The 22,104-nt window shown below is 52.9% G+C and overlaps 1 protein-coding gene across 1 annotated transcript in view; it reads left to right on the top strand.

The window, feature by feature from the left end:
• The window catches only part of COL6A3 (collagen type VI alpha 3 chain), a 92,139-nt gene that overhangs the window by 47,513 nt on the left and 22,522 nt on the right, over positions 1 to 22,104 (top strand). The window contains 25 exon segments of the mRNA XM_021075741.1: positions 657 to 1,256; positions 1,886 to 2,223; positions 3,279 to 3,357; positions 5,095 to 5,240; positions 6,524 to 6,616; positions 7,569 to 7,622; positions 8,821 to 8,892; positions 9,585 to 9,611; positions 9,703 to 9,747; positions 9,867 to 9,920; positions 10,348 to 10,410; positions 10,988 to 11,053; positions 11,474 to 11,527; positions 13,626 to 13,661; positions 14,277 to 14,343; positions 14,805 to 14,869; positions 16,081 to 16,143; positions 16,970 to 17,032; positions 18,427 to 18,477; positions 18,678 to 18,713; positions 19,153 to 19,215; positions 20,515 to 20,577; positions 21,787 to 21,819; positions 21,903 to 21,939; positions 22,043 to 22,054. Of these exon segments, the coding sequence (XP_020931400.1) occupies positions 657 to 1,256; positions 1,886 to 2,223; positions 3,279 to 3,357; positions 5,095 to 5,240; positions 6,524 to 6,616; positions 7,569 to 7,622; positions 8,821 to 8,892; positions 9,585 to 9,611; positions 9,703 to 9,747; positions 9,867 to 9,920; positions 10,348 to 10,410; positions 10,988 to 11,053; positions 11,474 to 11,527; positions 13,626 to 13,661; positions 14,277 to 14,343; positions 14,805 to 14,869; positions 16,081 to 16,143; positions 16,970 to 17,032; positions 18,427 to 18,477; positions 18,678 to 18,713; positions 19,153 to 19,215; positions 20,515 to 20,577; positions 21,787 to 21,819; positions 21,903 to 21,939; positions 22,043 to 22,054 (2,280 nt within the window).

The raw sequence follows: 22,104 nt of genomic DNA, 5'->3' as shown, positions 1-22,104 counted from the left end.
GGGGCATCCGCCTCCATTGAGCTCTTTCACGTCCTGCTGTACAGGTTGTGGAATATCTCACTGCTCCAATTCCCCTTCTCTCTGCTAGTCTTGATCCCTTGGTTAGAATTGGGAAATTCGCTCCAAATGCCATTGATTTTCACAGGTTCCAACAAAGCTCTCTGCAGGCTGGCCTTCAGCCCTCCCGAGGTGCATGGAGTCTGCTTCCCATGTTCCAGTCTTTTTCTCTCGGCTTCCCTTGGCCTGCTCCCAGCACATGCCCCCCACCCCCGACTCCCAGTGGACACCATCATTTTTTTGTTGAACCAGAGGACAGCGGTCGGTGGCATGTCCTCAAACACCTGCTGTCATGGACTGCTGAATCCAGGGCATAGTACCATTTTGCATGGGACAACTTGGACTCGGTTCTGCTGAGTTCTTACATTTCCTTTCCTGTTTGTTTAGATGATTTATCATTTACATTCCTGTTTTTGGCATGATGTTCTGAGGATTGTGAATTTGGGAACTATAGAGGCCTGGAAGAGAGCCAAGGTCTTCCTTTTGAACGAGTTAGCAAGAATGCCTCCTTTCAAGCATTTTATTTCTCATGTTTGTGTTCTGGATGTGGAAACCAAACTTCTTCTTCTTTTTTTTTTTTTCACCACAATCCTTTTTAGAGAAAAAGAAAGCCGACATTGTGTTCCTGTTGGACGGGTCCATCAATTTCCGGAGAGACAGTTTCCAGGAAGTGCTGCGGTTCGTGTCTGAAATTGTGGACACGGTTTACGAAGGGGGCGACTCCATCCAGGTGGGGCTGGTCCAGTACAACTCCGACCCCACGGACGAATTCTTCCTGAAGGACTTTTCCACCAAGCAGCAGATTATCGACGCCATCAACAAGGTGGTCTACAAGGGGGGCAGGCACGCCAACACCAAGGTGGGCTTGGAGCACTTGCGGCTGAACCAGTTCGTACCGGAAGCGGGCAGCCGCCTGGAGCAGAGGGTCCCGCAGATTGCCTTCGTGATCACGGGAGGAAAGTCGGTGGAGGACGCGCAGGAGGCGAGCCTGGCGCTCACCCAGAGGGGCGTCAAGGTGTTTGCGGTGGGCGTGAGAAACATTGACTCGGAGGAGGTGGGGAAGATAGCTTCCAACAGCGCCACGGCCTTCCGGGTGGGGAACGTCCAGGAGCTGTCGGAACTGAGCGAGCAGGTTTTGGAAACTCTGCACGATGCGATGCACGAAACCTTGTGTCCGGGCGTGACTGATATTTCCAAAGGTAATGCCCTCTAGATGCATATTTTCCATCCTGCCCAGTAGACGTGGACAAGTTGCCTGGTCCCTGGGCTCCCCAGTGCGGGCCTCGGGCTCCTGTCACCGCGTGGTTCAGGCATTTACTTACGTCCATGTGGTTGGGTCCTGGTTTTCACCCACCACTGCGTCCAGATGCAATTCCAGGATGAGAGTGAACATCTGTATTTTCTTGCTCTCAGGCATTTATCCCCCACCCCCATGCTTTAATCCCCTAAAACATTCGGAGTTATTGACCCCTGTTTCTGTTTGTAGATTTATTAGATCAATTATTTGATATCATAGTATTTGAGTCCTCAAGTATGTTTCATCTAAAGCAGACTTAAGATGCATTTAAACACTGACTGTATACCACCCCAAAGTCACTTAACACCATCAAGGCAAACATATTAAAACGGCCATCACCTTGGACTCCTAAGAGTCATCATGAATTTTCCCGTTGAGAAAGGCTCATCTACTTGCTGCTGCAGCTCACACATGGGGAGATCTCATCTCGCCTTGAGCGCGAGTCCTGGTCCACCGCCCAGGCCGCGCCTGTAGGGTGAATGCATCTTGGCAGCTGAGCTCCGAGCTCATCACCCGCCCTTCCTTTTGCAGCCTGTAACCTGGAAGTGATTCTGGGCTTTGACGGATCCAGGGATCAGAACATATTCGTGGCTCAGAAGGGCTTCGAGTCCAAAGTGGACACCATCCTGAACAGAATCAGCCAGATGCAAAGAATCAGCTGCAGCGGCACCCAGATGCCCACGGTGCGGGTGTCCGTGGTGGCCACCACGCCCGCGGGCCCCGTGGAGGCCTTTGACTTTGCCGAGTACCAGCCGGAGATGTTCGAGAAGATCCTGGGCATGCGCACCCAGCACCCCTACGTCCTCACCGCCGACACGCTGAAGCTCTACCAGAACAAGTTCCGGCAGGGCTCGCCCGGCAGCGTGAAGGTGAGCGCCGCTGCCCTCGCCTCGGCTTCCTGGGCTCGGGAGGCTGATCGTGGAGCCGGGGAACTCCCTGCCCCAAGCGCCCTTCTGTAGACGCGCTTCACGAGCGATGGGGTTGGTAGTGCCTGTGCGTAGGAGCCCTTTATTACCAACGGATCATGAGGGCGTGGAATGGAGTATATCCTTCATCTTCCCCAAAGCTCTAAAAAAAAAAAATCTCGGAAATCAGTAAGTAAGCTCGAAGGAGTTGCATTTGTGGTTAATTCACATTTAATTATAGTCCTGCCCATTAAATACATTCTGTTCGCTCTCTCTTGATATTTTTCCCCCTCTCTCTTCCTCTGTATTTGTACACACACACACACACACACACACACACACAATCTGTTCACCACGGCTGCCATAACCAAGGACCGCAGGCTGGGTGGTTTAAACCACAGACGTGTGTTCTGAGTCCTGGAGAGTGTGAGATCAGAGCGTGGGCAGCTCAGGGCGGTTTTGTTGAGGCCTCTCAGCCCAGCTCAGAGATGGCGTCTTCTCCTTCCGTCTGCATGTGGTTTTCCCTCTGCCGTGTCTGTGTCCCATCACCTCCTCTTAGAGGACCATGCGTCTCATTGATGGGGCCCCGCTAATGACCTCTAACTGAAGTACCTCTTTAAAAGCCAAACACAGTCACACTGTGAGGTGCTCAGGGTCGGACTGAAACAGAGGAATTTTGGAGGAATGCAAGTCAGACGGTAACACACACACACACCACACACACAGCATGCACGTGCACACACGATTTCTAACTACATCCATAAATAAGAATGGGATGAAGTTTTTATTTCCATGGTTGCTTGTGTTTTTAACACATCACGCACTGCAGTAACCCGTTTATTTTATTCCTCGTTTGTTGCACAGTGTCAAGGACTGTGAACACAGAGTGACTGTTTCTCAGCCTTGACCCTGTTTCCTCTGCTGGAAGGTGAAGGGATTGAACGGGCTGGTCTTCCTCGCAAGGGTGTGTGATGTGTCTCCTTCATTCTGGCCGGGCGCTGACGCCTCTTCTTCTTCAGGTGGTCATTCATTTTACTGACGGGGCGGACGGAGACCTGGCAGACTTACAAAGAGCGTCTGAGGCCCTCCGACAGGAAGGTGGGTTCTCGGGGGCTTTCTAAGCGGGAGAAGCAGACCTGGGTGAGGCAGGCACAGTGCTGGGTTGGGGAGAAACGACTCTGCCAAGTGACCCTCTGGGGGCTGGCTTCTGTCCTCTGGTAGGATGGCATCTTGACATGGTTGCCTGCCTGAGGATGGGCCAGTTAGGAAACCTTACTTACACAGACGGCGCTATGACCAGGTCCTGGCACAGATCACTTGAGGTCTCAGGCTCACTCATGCGGTAGAACATCCAGAAAGCATGAGTCTTTTGCAGAAGAACATGAAGTTTTGATTTATTTGGCTGCATCGTATAAACTCAGAATTAAGTTTCTAGCAAAAAAATCTCACTGTATTTTTGTATCACAGCTCAAAAATACTGCAGCATTAAGAAAAGATACACTTGGGGTTCCTGATGTGGTGCCATGGGTTAAGAATCCAACTGCAGGAGTTCCTGTCATAGCTCAGTGGTTGGCGAACCAACTGGGAGCCATGGGGTTTCGGGTTCGATACTTGGCCTTGCTTAGTGGGTTGGGGATCTGGCGTTGCCATGAGCTGTGGTGTGGGTTGCAGATGCAGCTTGGATCCTGCGTTGCTGTGGCTCTGGTATGGGCTGGTGGCTGCAGCTCCGATTGGACCCCTAGCCTGGGGGCCTCCATGTGCCGCGGGAGCGGCCCAAGAAATGGCAAAAAGACAAAAAAAAAAAAAAAAAAAAAAAAAAAGAACCCAACTGCAGTGGCTCTGGTCACTGCGCAGATGAGGGTTCGATCCTTGGCCAGATGTGGTGGGTTAAAGGGTCTGGTGTGGCTTGCAACTATTGCGTAGGTCACAGCTGTGCTCAGATTCAATATCTGGCTTGGGAACGTCTGTATGCTGTGGTGTGGCCATTAAAAACAAACAAACAAGATGTACTATTTTACTGTTCATTTGCTTTGGAAATTGGTAGCTCTATCAAAAGTGTAAGTAGAAATTTAGGGAAGCATAATTTATCACAAGAATATTCTATGTATTAGCTTGCTTTTCCAGAGCCATGGAGGTGGGACTGCTCCTATTTGAATTTGGAGATGTGAGATTTCAATTCCACCCACAGCATCCCTGTGTTACATAGGACAAGAGTTTGAGAATTTATGTATAAATAAAATTCATACTATCACTTCCAGTAGTTACATGTGTCACTTATTGACATATCTGAAACAGTGGCTCAATGTTCAAGTATTGGCTAACTACAGTGATGAAACATGTTTCAGTTAAAGGCCAAATTTTTAATTTAATTTTATTGAAGTATAGCTTATTTACCATGTTGTGTAAATGCCTGCTGTACAGAAAGATGATTCATATATATGTGTATATATATATTCTTTTTCCTATCCTTTTCCACTGTGGTTTATCACAGGATATTGCATATAGTTCCCTGTGCTCCACAGCAGGACTCTGGTGCTTATCCATTCTATGTAGAATAATTTGCCTCCGCTCATCTCAGACCCCCAGTCCATCCCATTTCCCATTGCATCCCCCGTGGCCATCATGAGTTTATTCTCTATGTCTGTGAGTCTGTTTCATAGACGAGTTCATTTATGTCATTTAAATGGTTTTTTTTTTCACTTGTGTCGTATTTTAGATTTAAAGGCCAACTTTTATGCTTAAGTTTTCTTTAAAAAATAAAACAAGCGTCAGGAGGAAAAAAGGTGTGCTGTTGATTGCCTAGGGGAGCTGTCTTAAGTGTGCCTGTTCCTCCAGGTGTCCAAGCTCTGATCCTCGTGGGCCTGGAACGTGTACCCAACTTGGAGCAGCTGATGCAGCTGGAGTTTGGGCGAGGGTTCACGTACAACCGGCCCCTGAGGCTGAACTTGCTGGACCTGGATTACGAACTAGCAGAGCAACTTGTGAGTTTTTGTGTGACTATACACCACCCGGTTTAGACCCCACAGGTTCAGGCATCTCAAGATAATGAAGTCAGTTATCACCCTGCAAATGGAGGCGGGGCCCCTGGGTGGGGAATTTAACTCACTTGGGACCTACTCTGCTGCCATAAAAAGTGTGAGTCCCAGAAACGGAGCTGAGAGCTGGAAAGCCCGGATCTGGGACATGCGTCTCTAGGGACCGGAGGCTGTCACTGGAGAGTTGCCTCCGCTACCTGTAATGAGACCTCTTTTCATTTGTGAGATTGCTGAGAAGCCATGACCTTGACATTGACCCTCCCTTCCGCAGACAGGGAGCAAGGAAAAGGAGAACATGCAGGAAAAGAAGAGCATTTCTGGGTAGAAGAGGGCCTCTCCTGCCTTCTCTTCTTCCTCAGAGTTCAGCCTCTCAGCTGGTGGGGTTGGCGCCCGGGTGTGGGGGCGGGGCTGGGGCTCTCGGAGCCGTGGGGCTGAGGGTTCAACTCAGACATCCTTTGGTGGAGGCAGCAGAGGGCTACGTGATGGATGGACTCTGCCTGTTCCTTCCCTCCCTTCTTCTCAGGGCTGGAATCAGGCGTTTTGTAATTAAGTGGAAGGAAGTTGAGGTCACTGACAAAGCTGGGACATGGGAGAGAGTGGAAACTCTAGGAAATTCACTGCAAGAGATGCTCTTGATCACCATGTGTTTAGCAGGTGGAAATGTGTCTTGAGTGTGTGCTTTCCTGGATAAGGTCCGGGCTTGTGATGGGAGTGGACGTTTGGGTTTCTGATGGGTGTGAGAGGCACTGATGACCGCAGGTGGGGCACTTGTGGCTGAGAGGCAGGGACCCCCGCCCCACGGCTGTTCCCGAGGCTGCCTCCAGGCTGGCACCCTGTGGCGTGACTCTGACTGGGGTTCTGAGTAAGGTCCCCCTTCTGAGACCCCCTTCCATCTTGGCCTTCTGTGCTTGGTTTCTTAGGTTTTGCTTTTTGGAGCTTAAACATATATAAGTCACACCTAACATTTGAAGCTTGACTATCTATGTGAGAAACCTCTAGAAATAGGGCGCAGACTGAGGTGACGTTGTGAGCAAGATGGACTGTCTTCCGTGTCCATCTGTCACCCCCTGCCCCCGATGGCTATGCCTTTGCGGGAGGGCTGTCGTGGGGTGGCTTCATCTCCTGCCGTGAATTCCACATTCCTCAGATTTTGACCTTTATGGCCTGTTTATGTTTTTCTAGGCATTTATTGAGATTTGATCTCTTTTTTTTTTTTTACTCTTTGGTAGGACAACATTGCTGAGAAAGCCTGCTGTGGGGTCCCCTGCAAATGCTCCGGGCAGAGGGGTGACCGAGGGCCCATTGGCAGCATCGGACCAAAGGTATGGTGGTTTAGCCTTCTTCTTACGCCTGAGATGGGACTTCAGAGTCGCCGTTACTTTGGCTGGGGAATGTCTCTGCCGTCACGCGGTGGAGATGGGAAGGAATTGGCCGGTGCTGTGGGACAGCCCTGAGATGCAGATTCTGCCTCAGTGTCTGCTCCTTCCTCTCCTCCCCTCCCACTGGGTGGGCGAGTCTGTTCTTCATCTCATAAAATCATGTGAAGACCATGGGCATCAGAGTTCCCACTGCGGTGCAGTGGGTTAAGTATCCTCCTGAGGTGGGGGTTGGATTCCTGGCCTGGCACAATGGATTAAGCATCCGACGTTGCTGTGGCTGTGGCATAGGTTGTAGCTTCAGCTCAGATTCAGTCCCTGGCCCAGGAACTTCCATACACTGAGGGTGCGACCATAAAAAAAAAAAAAAAAAAAAAAGAAAGATCCGCGGGCCTCATTGACGGCAGTCTGTGGTCGGCAGGGATTCCTCCCATTTGCTTCTAAGTTGTGGGAAACGTACAGGATTTCCTGGTGGATCAAGAGCCTTAAAGATCCCTAGGGAAATACTGAGTGGGAGGAAGTTCCCACCGTGGCTCAGCAGAAATGAATCCGACTGGTGTCCATGAGGATGTGGGTTTGAGCCCCAGCTTTGCTCAGTGGGTTGGGGATCTGGCGTTGCTGTGAGCTGTGGGGTAGGTTGCAGATGTGGCTTGGATTCTGTGTGGCTGTGGCTGTGGGGTAGGCTGGCAGCTGTAGCTCTGATTCAGTCCCTAGCCTGGGAATTTCCATATGCCGTGGGTGCGGCCCTGAAAACACAAACAACAACAACAAACAACTGTTCCCTTCAAGGGACTTCTAAAGCCCCAAGCACCTCTCTGCCAAATGAAGGGGGCTCGGGATGCTTACGTATAGAACCAAGAAATCCACAGGTCTTAACCGAGGAACTGCTTGGTTTTAGGGAATTCCTGGAGAAGATGGCTACCGAGGTTACCCCGGTGACGAGGGAGGACCGGTGAGTACCAGATGTTTCCTTAAATAGCCCCTCCTTGCCCCTCACGTGGTGGGACTGAACTGTGGGGTTCCTAATCCGCTCAGGCTCCAGTGCCTTTTCCACTGGGGGAAAAACGCATCTCTCATTTTCTCAACAACCCGACTCGGATTTTGACCCTGCGGAAACGAGGATGACCCTCTGAGCCGGGCATGAGGGCGTGTGGCGTCACGTGTTGTCTCATTCCATCTCGGGGGAGGGACTGAATGGCTTCGGAGGCAGAGGACCACTGGGTATGGCAAACAAGCCCAGGGTCTGTCCAGCTGAGGGGGCCAGGCAGCGATGGGAATAAGCTGGAGCAGGGCCAGGGGCACCCGGTCAGGATTGCAGAGATCACCACCTTTGAGGGGAGTCTCCCAGATGAGTTGCTGATCTGGTTCCCAGTAGCCGAGATGTCTGGTTGGGGCCGGTAGAGCCTGCAGCAGGGCCTTTGGGAGGCGGAACCTGGCACAGAAGAGGTTTGAGAGGTTTGAGGCATGAGAGCAAGGTCCAGCCCTGGGATGGGGATGAAGGGCCCCCAGGGGAATACTGACACCACCAAGGTCCCATCCAGAGGTGCTGGGTGTCAGGGCTGGACCCAGACCCAATGGGAGAACTAGGAACCAGGGAACCATGGGAGAGCTATGACCAGGGACCTATGGAGAGATGGGAAGCAGGGACCCATGGAGACTAGGAAGCAGGGACCCATGGAGGGCTCAGAACCAGGGACCATGAAGAACTGGGAACCAGGGACCATGGGAGACCTAATTACCAGGGACCCATGGAGACTAGAAACCAGGGACCCATGGAGAGCTGGGAACCAGGGACCATGGGAGACTAGTAACAAGGGACCTTTGGAGAGCTCAGATCCAGGGACCATGCAGAGGAGCAGCCAGCCTGAGGCTTCTCCACGGGGCCCGGCTCACCCAGACCCAGCACCCAGAGTTCCTTCCGCTCATCCTCAGCCCCCTTCCCAGACCCCACTCCCTCCAGGAGGAACTGCAGGTTCAAGGTCCTGCGCAGAGGTCGGCCTGAGGGGTCAGGGATGCTGGAGGCCCCGCCTGGTACAGCAGCGTGCCAGCCCACACACTGATTTCTAGGGCACTCCTTTCCCAGAGATGTCTACTCCCTGGAGACCCACGAGAAGCTCCAACTTGCTCATTGCTTTTGTTTCTCCTGATAGGGCGAGCGCGGTCCGCCCGGCATGAACGGCACTCAAGGTTTCCAGGGCTGCCCCGGGCAGAGGGGCATAAAGGTACAGTGTATGGGGTGACCCCACATGTGGGGAGGGGACCACAGCACCCAGCCCCAGTGAGACATGCCACTCGGGCTTCTCTGCTCTAAGCAGCCTCTCCTGGGAAAGCAGCCCGGAGTCTGGTGGCTTCAGGAGCAGAGGCTGCGCTGGGAAGGGAGCCTAAATTGGAGAGATTGTTGCCTATGGCAACGTGAGGGGGGCAGGGCACATTGATGAGGATGGAGGGGACAAGGGCCAGGGCAGAGAGAAGGCCGGCACCTGGCGGCTTCTGCCGCTGGACCCCAGGAGGAGGGAGGGAGGTGGCGGCGGGGAGGGAGAAACTGTGCATGCTGGAAGGTTCTGTGTGTGAAATGCTTGGAGTCAAGGGCTCATGAACTTTTCCACTTGCTGAAGTTTCAGAGCAGGTATTAAAGGGAGGCCACCACACTGCAATGTTATAAAGGGGCCTTGGAGCCCCTGCCACTTACCCAGGGAGCCAAGAGCAACCCAAGGGCTCAGGTCCAGGCAAGTTAGCTTTATGATCCCCGAGTGATGGAGAGAGAGCTAGCCAAACAGATGAATCTCTAACCCTGAATTTTTAGACACTGGCTCTCAAGCTGGAGCTGGTGAGGGGTCAGCCCTTAGCCTATTCTTGTCTGTTCTATTCAGTCTCCAAGAAAGGGCTAATGTTTCCCCCTTCCCTTCCCTTCTAGGGCTCTCGTGGATTCCCAGGAGAGAAGGTACTTAAGCTTGTTTTTTTATGTTGAAAACGTTCCCAGTATTTGGCAGAAGGGCTTTCAACACTCACCTGTGCGTCTCTGTCCCTCACAGGGTGAATTAGGAGAAATCGGACTGGATGGTCTTGACGGTGAAGATGTAAGTGCTTCCCACGCTGAGTGCAGACTGCTTTTTGCCCTGAAGATTCCAGTGCCTAAACGCTTCCGTCTATGGTAGAGATTGTGCTGGACGTGACGTTTTATCATTGTCATTGGCAGGGAGACAAAGGATTGCCGGGAACTTCTGGAGATAAAGGGAGTCCAGGAAGAAGGGTGAGGCTGTTTCCAGTGTCCGTGTTATGGAAAACCAGGAACATTTCACTTCAGGATTCTTTTACTTGCATGTGGAAAAATTGCTTCTTCCAGGCAGCCTTCCCTGACTTCCTCTGGGGGGTACCTGTGGCTTCTTCTATGTCCCCAGACAGCTGTGACACATTGACGTTATATTTTCTGGTTTGGAACGTATCTCTTGTTGGGCAGGGACTGCTGTGTTTTGTTGAAATAAATCCCCAGCGCCCAACGCAGAGTGGGCCCCCAGTAAATCCATGTGGGTTACCCCGAAACACATGGGGATGATTTTACCTTCCTGACAAACGCTGCAGTCTTTAGGAGTCATGGTTTGAGGAATGCAGTTTCAGGGGTGCGATAACAATCTGAAATGCTAGCTAATCCTCTGTCTCTGCTTGTGTTTCTTCTTTAGGGTGACAAAGGACCCAAAGGAGACAAAGGAGAAAGAGGGGACGTGGGCATCAGAGGTGACCCGGTAAGGGGAACTTTCCGTCGCCCGTGAGACCTGAGCCTGGGGAAGGGGGCGGTGAAAGGAAGGACCCTACTTTTGAAATTGCTTTAAAATACGCTGGTAAAGTACGTGTTGGTAACATAGGTGGTTTGTCCTTTTTCTCAAGTTTGGGGGTGGCTGGAGGCGGCTTTGCTCTCTAGCGGCAGAGATAAATAGCGCTGTTGAACGGACCCTCAAAAGTTTCCCCCACATGTGGCCTCCGGGCACTTTTAGGTTTGCTTTAGGAAAAGAGAAGCGTTTACAGCTTTTCTTGTTTCAGGGCTTGATCCTCTCGGGGCCAGCCTCTTGTCCAGGCCAGGACGAGGCAGGAATGAGCCTGGCCGCTGTCCTCCCTGGAGGAGAAAGAGCCATGGCCCGGGGGCTGGGCTGAGAGTGACGACGGACCCCCGCCGGCTCTGCCAGGGTGGGGTAGGCGTTACCTGGATGGGCTGTGGCTGAAGGGCCTGGCACTCAGACCATACTCGCATTTTCCTGGCCACGTCCACGGGCGGCAGTGGCTTCCCGTGCGTGTGGCTTATGCCCTGACCTCTTCTCTTTTCAGGGTGACACAGGACGGGACAGCCAGCAGAGAGGACCCAAAGGAGAATCTGGAGACCTCGGGCCCATGGTACAGGACCTCCGCGCACCCCCTGTGCCCGGGGCCCCAGAAACACAACTCACGCTGGTTCACTGCCAGCCCCGCAGGCCGTGGGCGTGGCCCTTAAGGCTGTGGTTGCACCAGGTTGGGGTGGGGGCAGGGAGGCCTAGGAAGCCACGGTGTGTGCCCGCGAAGGGGGCTCCAAGGGGATCAGAAACAACCTGTACCGAGAGGGGCTTCCTCTCAGCAGTTGGAGCCCCTTAGAAGGTCCGGAAAGTGCTTGTCAAGCCGGAGCCAGGTGGGGGTCAGCGTGCACCTGCGTCTAGGCCTCGGCAAAGGGTGTGACCATCCCTGTGTGTACCCATCCGTCTCCCCAGGGTTCTGTGCCGCATTTGAGTCAGCAGTTCTCGGCAGACGAGAACCTGACATCAGGTTTCTTTCCCATGCCAGGGTCTCCCTGGGAGAGACGGGGTGTCTGGAAGTCCTGGAGAGCCCGGAAAAAGCGTGAGTGCCTCTCGGGGCTTGGGGGCGCTGCAGTGACATTGACCCGACTCTGCTGGACACTCCTGGGGCAGAATCACTCAGCACCTTCTCCTTCAGGGGATTTAAGGAGATTTCAGAAACCCTCATCCCTCACAGCCTGCTGCTTATAGAAAACTTCCTTATCATTGACTCTGGGGTCCCCGCATTCTGGTTCCCTGTAGCCCCCAAAACAGGCTGAAGAGACACTTTTAAAGTCATATCTTTGCTGCTTTCGAATATTTGGCCACATTTGATCCCACTGACTGTTTAAAAAATCCGAACAGAAACACAAGTACAGAGGGGGTGAGGGAGCAGGGGGCGGGAGGCTGATGAGCTGTAGGTTTGTTTTATTTTATAATTGTTTGTTTTTCTTGTGCGGCTGTAACTCAAGCAGCGAAACCAGAGGCAGTTTTCTAGTTTGCTTTTTCAAGACATCTCAGAAATGCCCGCTGCAGGTCCCTGACTGCATGCCTCCCCTTTGAATCTTGTTGAAGAAGTGCTAAAACCCAAAGGAGATGAACCATCTCTGTGAAGCCATTTGAATGCTTCCAGGGCCCCGGGGATGTGCAGAGCTCAGACCTCCTAGCTGGGGGAAGGCGGTCTGGAGTTTATAAATCCTCAGGACCAGCTCAGGGTGCTGGTGGGTGCCTGAGACAGGTGTCGGCTCAGCATCCAACTGGGAACAGGGCGAGAACGGGGCCCCCTGGGCCTTTTTCCCTGTGGCAGCCACGTGGTTATAGATCAGCAGCTGGGTGAGCAGAGGGCCTGGGCTGAGGAGGGCCTGATGCTTCCCTGTAAGTGGAGAATCTGCGATGGGCAAAGCCTTGCTTTTAAAATTCAGGAGCAAGCTGAAATTTTAACAATGCTACTTTTAAAGTTTTGAGTACTATTTTTTTTGGCTACACACATGGTATGCAGAATTTCCCGGGGCAGGGATTGAATCCTCGGCTACAGTAGTGACCTGAGCCACAGCAGTGACAGTGCAGGATCCTTAACCTGCTGGGCCACCAGGGAACTCTTGGAGTACCAGTCTTGATTAATGCTGCTGAGGTGTACAGTGGCCAGAAAATGAGGAAATAATAAGTTATAATGGGCAGTACAACTCAGTTTGTGAGCAGATCCAAAAACCGTTTTCATGAAAAGACTTAAAATACAATTCGTTGTAGTTCTGTGCACAGGGTGGGAACGAGGGTTTGAATTCCGTGCAGTCAGGTGTGGGCCATGGCCCTCCCCTCTTGTCCACCTGTCACCCTTGCAAGGAGGCCAAGGTCTTCCACTAAAGGAGCAGCCACTGCAGTCAGTCATGGCAGAAGGGTCACCCCAGCGGACCCCTGGGCTGGTCCGTGGCAGCCGAGAAGGTTCTCGGGCTGACGTAGCAGGCGGCCCAAGCCTGTCCAGGCTGGTTTGCTGCAGGCTCCGGGATCCCAGCCCTAAGCTTGCAAAGATACATGCAGGATGTTCATAGATTCCCACCCCAAACCTTTCCCTGAAGAGAAGTGGCTTCAATGGATTGCTTATGCAGCGAGCCTGCATTTATTTGAACTAAGGGTCACTCGTGGAGCATTGGGAAGATGTTGCCAAGTCATGAGCCCAAACCAAGTACAGCGGGCTTTCCGGTTCATGCCTGCATGCTTTGGACTCTCTGCTTAACCGAGAGGGTGTTATATTTGGCCAGAAGGGTGTGGAGCATTTGGGATGTGCTTCCATCATAATTAGCGTAATTCACTACTTCTCCCTCTGGTTGGGGAAACGGGAGAAAAAGAGGCCAGCCGGCAAGACTGATTCACATTCCTTACTTGGAGAGGGCTGGGGCTGAGCTCCAGGAGCCCTTATTGTGGTTGGCAGGTCGGAAGTCCTTCTCAGGCCTTCCATTTGGATGTTTCCCAAGGGCAGCGTGGAAGCAAAACTGGCCCGAGGTGAGGGCAGGAGGGAGGTGCCTCCTCAGGAGCGTTTCCTCAGGGCCGAGGAGGCACAGCGTCCGCACCAGTGGGTGTCCTGAAGGTGCGGGTTGAGGCCCACAGAGCCCGGCCTCCCCTGGCCTCCCTGCCTCCTCTCACTGTTTGTGTAACTTCTTCCTCAGGGCGGCTTTGGCCGAAGGGGACCAGCAGGACTGAAGGTAAGCCTCTACCTCTGCCCTCATCGTGTCCCTCGCCGCATGCTCCCAGGAGGTGGTCCTCCAGCCTGCCACGAGTTAAAAATTACCCTCCCCTTTGCCAGCAAGGCTTGTGGCTCAAACAGCAGCCACCACCTTTCCCACCGTCTCCTTAAATTTTAGCCTCTCCTCCAAAGATCTGTGAAAATCATACTGATAGTGAAAATGATTATCAAAATGAAAGTGACAGTGATAGTGGGGACATGGGGGTGGGGTGGGGGCGCGAAGGAAAAAGACGGAGGAGCCAGCATCCTGGGCACTTCTCACCTGTGATGTGCCTGCTTACCTGGTCGTCAGCAACGTCTTGGTGGCTCCGTGTTCTCACCTGCGCAAGATTGGGTTGGGTCCCAAATGGCTTCATTTCATGACGTGCTCTTGAGGGGAAGGGAGGCAGGGGTGCGACGCGATGCTCAGAGTACCAAGGGACAGCTACCTCCCCGTGTGAAGTGTCTCGCCCTGCACTTAGGGGGCCGTCGCGTCTGAAGCCTGGCACAGCCGGGATTGCTTCCCTGCACCCTCGTCCAGATGTGCTTGTGGAGCCCGTGTCTGACCCTCCCTGCGTCTTCTCTTGTTTCTAAGGGCAACAAGGGCGGTCCCGGCCAGCAGGGCTCCGTGGGAGAGCAGGGGACCAGAGGTGCACAGGTCAGTAGCCCTGCTGTGGTTGCCTGGTGATGTTTTCCCAGACGGCCTGGCCTCTTAAAAAACGAAGTGGTGGTCCGCTTGACAAAACGAATCTTTCAAAGTGGCTTCTGGTGCATTCCCAGTGCAGCACAACTGTCATCTCCATCTACTTTCAAAACATTTTCATCGTCCCCAAAGGAGCCCCTGTGCCGATTGAGCAGTCCTGTCCCCTGTCAGCCATTCACTTCCTTCTGTCTTTGTGCAGCTGTACCCTGGAGCTCTGATGTACATGGAATCCTTTACCAGGTGGCCTTTTCTGTCTGGCTTCTTTCACCTGGCATCATGTTTTGGAGGTTAACCCACGTGCTATCTGTGTTGGTGCTTCATTCCTTTCCATGATGGAGCAGCATCCCCCTGTGTGGATAGCATGGGGCTGGTGGTGCATCACCTCAACACGGCGCTTACGTTGGCGTTTTACTTTTCCAGGGCCACCTGGTCCCACTGGTCCTCCAGGCCTGATTGGTGAGCAAGGCATTCCTGGACTCGGGTGAGTGCGTTTCTTTCCCCTCCCCGCTCTCTAGCACATGGTGCCCGTGGGCTGAGAGTTTCATGTTTCATGGATGGTGGGACAGGCCTGGGTCCAGCCTCAGTTCGCACTGTAGCTGGCTCGTCCCCCCGAGGAAGTTGAAGACCTGTTTTCTTGTGCTCTGGGGACGGAGTCCTAGGGCTGCTCTGTCCATACACAGGCCAGCTGGGTGGTGAGCAAAGGAAGGACGAGCATCGTCTCACGAGTCTTAGGGTGGATCTGCAGGAAATCAGAGGACCCCGCCAGATTCTCAGATTATGCTGCACCGTTTCATATCTGGTTCCTGGAAATTGCCCCTGTGCCTTGGTGTCTTGAGTAGGAGTTCCCCATCCTCAGGTGTGACCTGGAGCTTCCTTAGACTTGCTGTCTGTGCACCCATCAGCCCCCGTCTTGGTTGTTAGCGACGATGGCCAGAAACACGGGGTGCCGTTGAGCTGGGACCAGGGCCATGGCGCTCCGTGCTCTGGTGCCCTGTGTCTGCCGTGTCATTGAGGGAGCCAGGGAACTGACCTGAGGCTACACAAGTGCATAAAAATCGTTTACGGTGGAAGCGGGAACTTGGTGAGAGCCACCATTTGCTTGGAAAAGTGCTTCCCAAGTTTGAAATCTGACAAATACCAATTTTTAAAACTTTTGTGTTACTTTAAACATGTATTTCAACTCTGATGAGCCAAGAATTTACAGTGGTGCAGGGGTAAAATGCAGCTCTTTGAATAGTTCACAGCACAAGAGCCGCTGCTATCTGCATGGGCTGCCTCCGTCAGGGGCACTTTTGGGCTCCGGGGGCACACGCTGCACTTTGAGAGCTTTGTTCCTTTGTTGGTTTATTCACTCAGTGAGTACGTGTATAGGTTTCCACGCCTGTGAAGGCAGGTGCTCGGTGTGGAAGAAGGAGCCGGCAAAGCCACATAAATCTGGCGTCCGTGCCTTAGTTGCTAATGTAGGAGGAGTGTGTTAATTCCTGAGATGTGTGTGCAGCTGTGAGAGCTGGTCACACTCACGTTTAAGGTGTGCACAAGCTGTCCCTGTGCACAGTTGCTCCGGGGTCTCCAGCACCTGGCCTCTGTGGACTCTGACCTCGGTGCGGGGCAGGGCGGGGGCTGCAGGAGGTGGGGTTTGGACCCCCTGTCTTGGAGGGCGACTGTTTCACCAAGACTGTCCTGTCTCCTGCTCCAGGGAAGCGGCGGGACCGCAGGTGCGCCTGGAGAACGTGGCAGAACCGGGCCCCTGGGGAGAAAGGTTGTCTGGATGAGGGTAGCACTTGTCTCCTGAGGCCAGGGCCCCGCCAGACCCCGTGTCACCACGTCCTTGTTTGTCAGTCTGTCCTGCTGGTTTGCACAGCCCTTCTCTTCCCCTTTCCCTCCCTGCCTCCCCTGTTAACAGCCAGGCTCTGCGCAGTGGGTTGGCGTGTGTTCTCATACTCAGAACTGCCAACTGCTGCAGGATCGCCCCATATTTTTAAGTCTGGGCTTCTGACAAAGGTTCAGCATCCTCAGGGTTCTTAGAGCACATCAGTGGCCCGGGGCAGCTTCCATATCGCACTGAAAATTCTCCAGATGTTGGCAGTGCGTGCAGAAGCTGCATGCTGATTCTGGCTGCATGCAGCCCACTCAAGAGCCCCAGCACCTGGCTGCTTCGGATGACAGCAGCTCGTTCTTGAGCTGCCTGAGACCCTGCTTTCTATAAGCCTTGAGAGCAACTACTGTGCATCATAACCAGTCTGAGAGGCAGTGTTTTCTCACGTGTCCATGTGATTCCAGCCTTCCGCTGCCCCTCGCGGGGCCGCTGGGTTTCCCGGCTGACCGCACGCCTCCCCCTTTCCCATCTCTCTGACCTCCGCGTGCCACGATGATGAAGAGAACAAACACAAGCCTTCCTGGATTCTCTTCCAGGACTGCACCCATGACCACTGCAGTTTCAAAAATCATTCATCTGAAAGGGGAAGTCAGCAGCTGGTGGCAGCCCTACCAGTGGCATGACCCGGGACAAGGGCAGGGCTTAGAATCAGAGTTTAAATCACCCCAGACCCACAGGTGTCTTTGCCCTGTTTCTCTCTCACCTCCAGGGTGATCCCGGAGAGCCAGGACCTAAAGGAGGACTCGGGAGCCGGGGCCCTCGTGGGGAGACGGTAAGATCCAGGCTGCGCCGGCCCTTTGGAGATGCTCAGGAGGCAGGGGGAAGGGCCTTGGGCTGGGCTGGCCTCGGTCATGGTCATGGCACCTTGGATTGGTTCCACAGAGCGATAGCTGGATAGTTGCTTCTTACGTTAGTGGGGATATGATGCAAAATAGTGAAAACCGCTGCTTATCTTCACCAGATAAGTTTCAAAGTAAGTTTTATTTCACTGGAGCGGGGGTGAGTAAAGGCTTTTTTTTCTTGTGTATACATTTTTTAAGTGAATGCAGTGGTGTGCTGACCTTTGGACCACCTTCATTTTGGGTCTTGCAAACGCTTTGCGAGCACGAATAGGTGGAGCTTTTTGGCAAAGACACGAGTCCTTGGTTTAAAACAGAACTGGCCGTGATGAGATCTCAATCCAGATCAAAACAGTTTATTCTGAATCCGACACCCCAGTGAGAGACATTCTTACTTCGAGAGTTCATTTTAAAGAGTTAATTAAATACCCTAACCACTTACTAACAGCAATGTTGTAATAGACATTTCTATCCAGAAAAAATAAATCTATGGTACATTGGGAATTTTTCTAAAGTGAGCCATAACTAACACTACCTGGATCAGGTAGTTCTGATGGTTGGCATCGCAAAGCTTGACAATACTTTTCATGGGTTTGTAATTTCTCTACAGCTGCCTGAAGTTTAAAAAGCCACTGCTATTACTCAGTCTCAGAAACAGAGGGGAACAAAAATCAGACTTTAAAATCGACTCAAACCCTTGAAGGGCATCTCTTCCTGCTTCTGTTTCCATGAGCTTGGGGCATACAGCTCTTCAGCTGTTTAAAACTGTGCATTAACTAAGGAGCATGTTCTGTGCCTGTCTTAGAGATGTTCGTGTGTTTCACAGACATGGCTCTGATTCGTTTGAAATCACCAACAGTGCCTGGTTCTGAAAGCCCGCGGGGGGAGCTCTGGGGTAGATGTCCAGGGTTTGGGAAGGGGGTGATGTAGGGAGTGGACAGAGCGGGAGGAAGCAAGGGCTGAACCGGGAGACTTGAGGGCGAGAGACTGAGTGCCGCGTTGCTCGGAAGGAGCGTCAGAGACTCAGAGATGCGTCTCTCAAGGTGACCTTCAAGAGTCCTCTCACCTCTGAGGCTCCCTGGTACCACGAGTCTTGGATTCTGCATCCAGACAGCATCTTCACCGACAGATCTTAGCCGTTCTTTACAAGCTCCCCCACCTACACACGAGGTCCTGGGATGGGGCAGGAGGAGGAACCGGTCTTTGATCTGTACCTAGATTTGGGAACATTTCAGGGACTCAAGGGCCCACTGCTCAGGGCGTTAGACAGAGAAGCCTGTGGTGTGCCTGCCATGGGCACCTGTTAATGCTGTCTTTCCCCTCACAGGGCGATGACGGGCGAGATGGAGTCGGCAGTGAAGGACGCAGAGGCAAAAAAGTACGTGTCTGTGGAGGATTCTTGAACCTCCGACGTGTTGTGTTTTTAAAGAACGGGCTCTCAAAATTTAACTGTAATAGAGCAGATTTTTTTTTTCCTGTGGGTGACACTACTGGAATATTTTTTTCTTCTTGAGAATAATTTATGTGAGAGGATTTAAGTTGGGACCAAATATTGACTCTCTGGTTTGTCTTTTATAGGGAGAAAGAGGATTTCCTGGATACCCAGGTCCAAAGGTAAATATTTCCCCAGTGATAAAACATCGTCCTTGTTTTAGGATGCGTCTGATGTGACCATGGACTGAAGGTCGCCGTGTCTTGGTTCTAGTCTGGGGTCAGACACTTACTAACCGAGTGACCCTGGCAAAGGCCCACCCTCTCCAAGACACTCCTCACCAGTCAGATGGAGATGGCAGCGTGTCCTTGTCATGGTGCTTGTGAGCATTGCAGGAAATGGCAGTGCTGTAAAACACTTGATAAACCCTGAGATGCTACCACCTGTAGCATATTGAACCTCATCCACATCGGTTCAATAAGCTTAGACCGATCTGCAAGTGCCACCGTGGCTCTGGTCACTCCGTGGAAAAGTCAATCCAAGTTAGCCATTTGGCTGCCCCGGGAAGTGTGGTCCAGAGCCTCCAGAGCCTAACGCACTGCTTCCTGGCTCTTTTCCCAGGGCAACCCTGGTGAGCCGGGGACGGACGGAGGCCCGGGGCCCAAAGGTGTCAGAGGCCGAAGGGTAAGTTTGCCTGTACCTCGACTGCATGTGGAGAGCAGAACCTTCCTGGCAGCGGGACTGAACACTGGAGATTCCTTTGCTTCTTTGATGATTACCCTGCAGCCTGGACGGAGGGGGTGGAGGTGGGAGTACAGGGGTCCTGAGCCCCAACTTTATGTCTTCAGGACCCCCTCCCCTGCAGTTGTGTCTGTGCCGCCCTCCTCTGCTGTTCTCCCCTTACAAGGAAGCTGGAGGGGCCCCTCTTCTAACACATCCCGAGGACGTATTAGAGCCCATGGTCTACTCCCGTCCACTCCCAGCGTGGCGCCAGGGGGACCGAGCCACAGAAGGGATGACGGCAGGACGTCGGTGCAGACACGTTGGGTCAGCCCTCCAGATGGTGTGGAGATAGGATTTCATGAGATACATGAAGTGCCTGCCAAGGCTCCAGGCTCAGAGGCGGGTTGGGCTGAGACCCTGTGCCGAGACCCTGCCTCCCTCCTACCACGAAATGACTCCTCTTTCTTAAGCTACGTTTTGTTCTGGAGTATTCTCCTTATTGGACATTGACTCATCCTCTTAAGATTGCACTGAGTCTTGGATGCGCAGCGTGTGGGAAAGAAGTGGGTAAAGGCAGTTAACAGTCGCTGTTAGCTTAGGCTGCCGTGAAAATCACCGTAGTTACCCCGTTCATTTGCTCAGTGAGACAATGCAACTGCATCATTTAATGCTCAACATTGGGCTGGCTATTGACATGGAAGAGTGAACTCCTAGTCAGTTACTGATTTCTTATATATCTTTTTTTTTTTTCTTTCTAGGGCCGCACCCACAGCATATGGAGGTTCCCAGGCTAGGGGTCCAACTGGAGCTGCAGCTGCCGGCCTACACCACAGTCACAGCAATGTGGGATCCGACCTTGTCTGTGACTTACACCACAGTTCATGGCAACGCTGGATCCCCGACCCACTGAGCGAGGCCAGGGATCGAACCCGCATCCTCATGCATACCAGTCGGACGCGTTTCTGCCGAGCCATGATGGGAACTCCTGTAGCAGTCTTATTAAAAGTTCTAGGCAGGCGTGTGTCTCAGTTTAAGCTGCCAGAGAACAGAGTCTGGGGGATGCGTGTCAGTTCATCAGTTTTGTTAGGGCCACTTGTCCCTGTAGCTGGACGGTGGAGACACTGATGTTCTCTGAAGTGAGAGATTTGTCCTCTGAAGGGGGTGTTGAGTGCTCTCACCTCCACCACCCCTTCCAGCAGCGGGAGTTGAGAATTTTCCATCTTCTGCCACAATTGGGCCATGTTTGTTCTTTCCTTGCAGGGAAATTCAGGACCTCCGGGGATAGCTGGCCAGAAGGGCGACCCCGGTTACCCAGGGCCATCTGTAAGTACCTCCTCACTTCCAGCCAAGCTCCCCAGGGGGCTGGGTGCCTTACGTCTGGTCCTCAAAACGTCCCGCTCTCTCCTTTCTTCACTGAAGAAGTGTCTGCATTTTTGTTTTTATGCTTGTTTTCTTTTTTTTTTTTAAACCACTTCCCTCTGATACTGCAAGGGAGAAAGAGCTTTTGTGTTTTTAGGGTGCCAAGACACTTGCAAGACAAGTTTCACATGGAACTTTGTCATCTAGGGTGGATTGTACTTTGTCTCGCCAGTGTCCTGGTGTAGGTTTGTTTGAGGACAAACGAAAGGGAACACATTTTAACGCCTCTTGATTGCATCTTCTGGAAGGAGAATGGTATAGACCTCGCTCTGGGGGAAACTCCCTCTGTTCTGTAATGTCCCCAAGGGAGCTGCCGCGTCATAGTTTGAACCCCACCAGGGGCCCTGCCATCTGGAGCTCAGGGGGTGCCCCTCCCCAGCCCCTCGTGATCTTCGTTACGACTGTCTTTGTCCCTCGCTTGCATGTCTCCCTGTATTATCTCCCTACATGGACCTCGAGGGGGTTCAAAGAAGAATGGACAAGATAACTCAGGAAATGGAAAGTCGCCCCCGGAAGGAAAGGTTATGGGGTTGGGCTGGTGGAACAGAAGGCAGAGCCAGCTGTTAAAATGAGGGGGCCTTTAACGGGGAGGGTTCATCCAGTGTCTGTGGGAGATGGGCGGAGCAGTGGAGGGAAAGATGCTGGCTTGCCCCTCCGGCGGCCACTCCTTGGGATGAGATGCCCAGGGCAGCTGTGGGTCTATCCCTGGAGTGGAATCTGGCCAGGATGCATAGACCTGGAGCCCACAGGGTAGCTCAGTGACTCCTGGGTGTTCTTCCTGCAGCAGGCTGTGGGAGCCCAGCAGGGGAAGGGCTTTCCTCAAGCTCAAAGGTGGGATTTACGTGGATTTGTGCTGAGCATCCTGTGTGAAGGTTTCCAGGGCGTGGAGCTGTTTACCTGGCAGGGGACACACTTCTGTCATCAAAGTCTTCACTCTTTTGCTTTGAGCAGTGAAGCCAAATTTATAGGGAGAGCCTGTGAATGATCAAGGCCAGCTGAGGCCCAGCTGGCTTCTTCCGTCGTGCGTCCCCAGGCCCTGGGCTGTTTCTTGGCAGGAAACTCCATGCCCACATCGGCAGGGTCTCAGCCTCTTGTCCTATCCTTGTTTTGCAGGGTTACAAAGGCAGCCGAGGCGACTCCGTAGATGTAAGTTTCCTGTGTGACGCATGAGCCCCTGCCCCGTAAGCCTCCTGTCGGCTCTATGTCACCTCCCCTCCTTTCCTTTGCAGCAATGCGCCCTGGTCCAGAGCATCAAAGACAAATGTCGTAAGTACACGGTTTCCTGACATCTGTGCTGCGTTTTTCCTCTTCGGCGTGGCAGGCTGTCATGGCCGACCTGGCCCTCACGCTCCTCTTTGTTCTTTTCCAGCTTGCTGCTACGGTAAGTCGTCGCGGGGGTCGGGTCCCCTCCTGAGGAAGGTGGAAGATGCC

Source organism: Sus scrofa, chromosome 15 (assembly GCF_000003025.6).
Source record: "Sus scrofa isolate TJ Tabasco breed Duroc chromosome 15, Sscrofa11.1, whole genome shotgun sequence".
Lineage (NCBI taxonomy): Eukaryota > Metazoa > Chordata > Mammalia > Artiodactyla > Suidae > Sus > Sus scrofa.
This window is presented reverse-complemented; position numbering and strand designations above follow the sequence as displayed.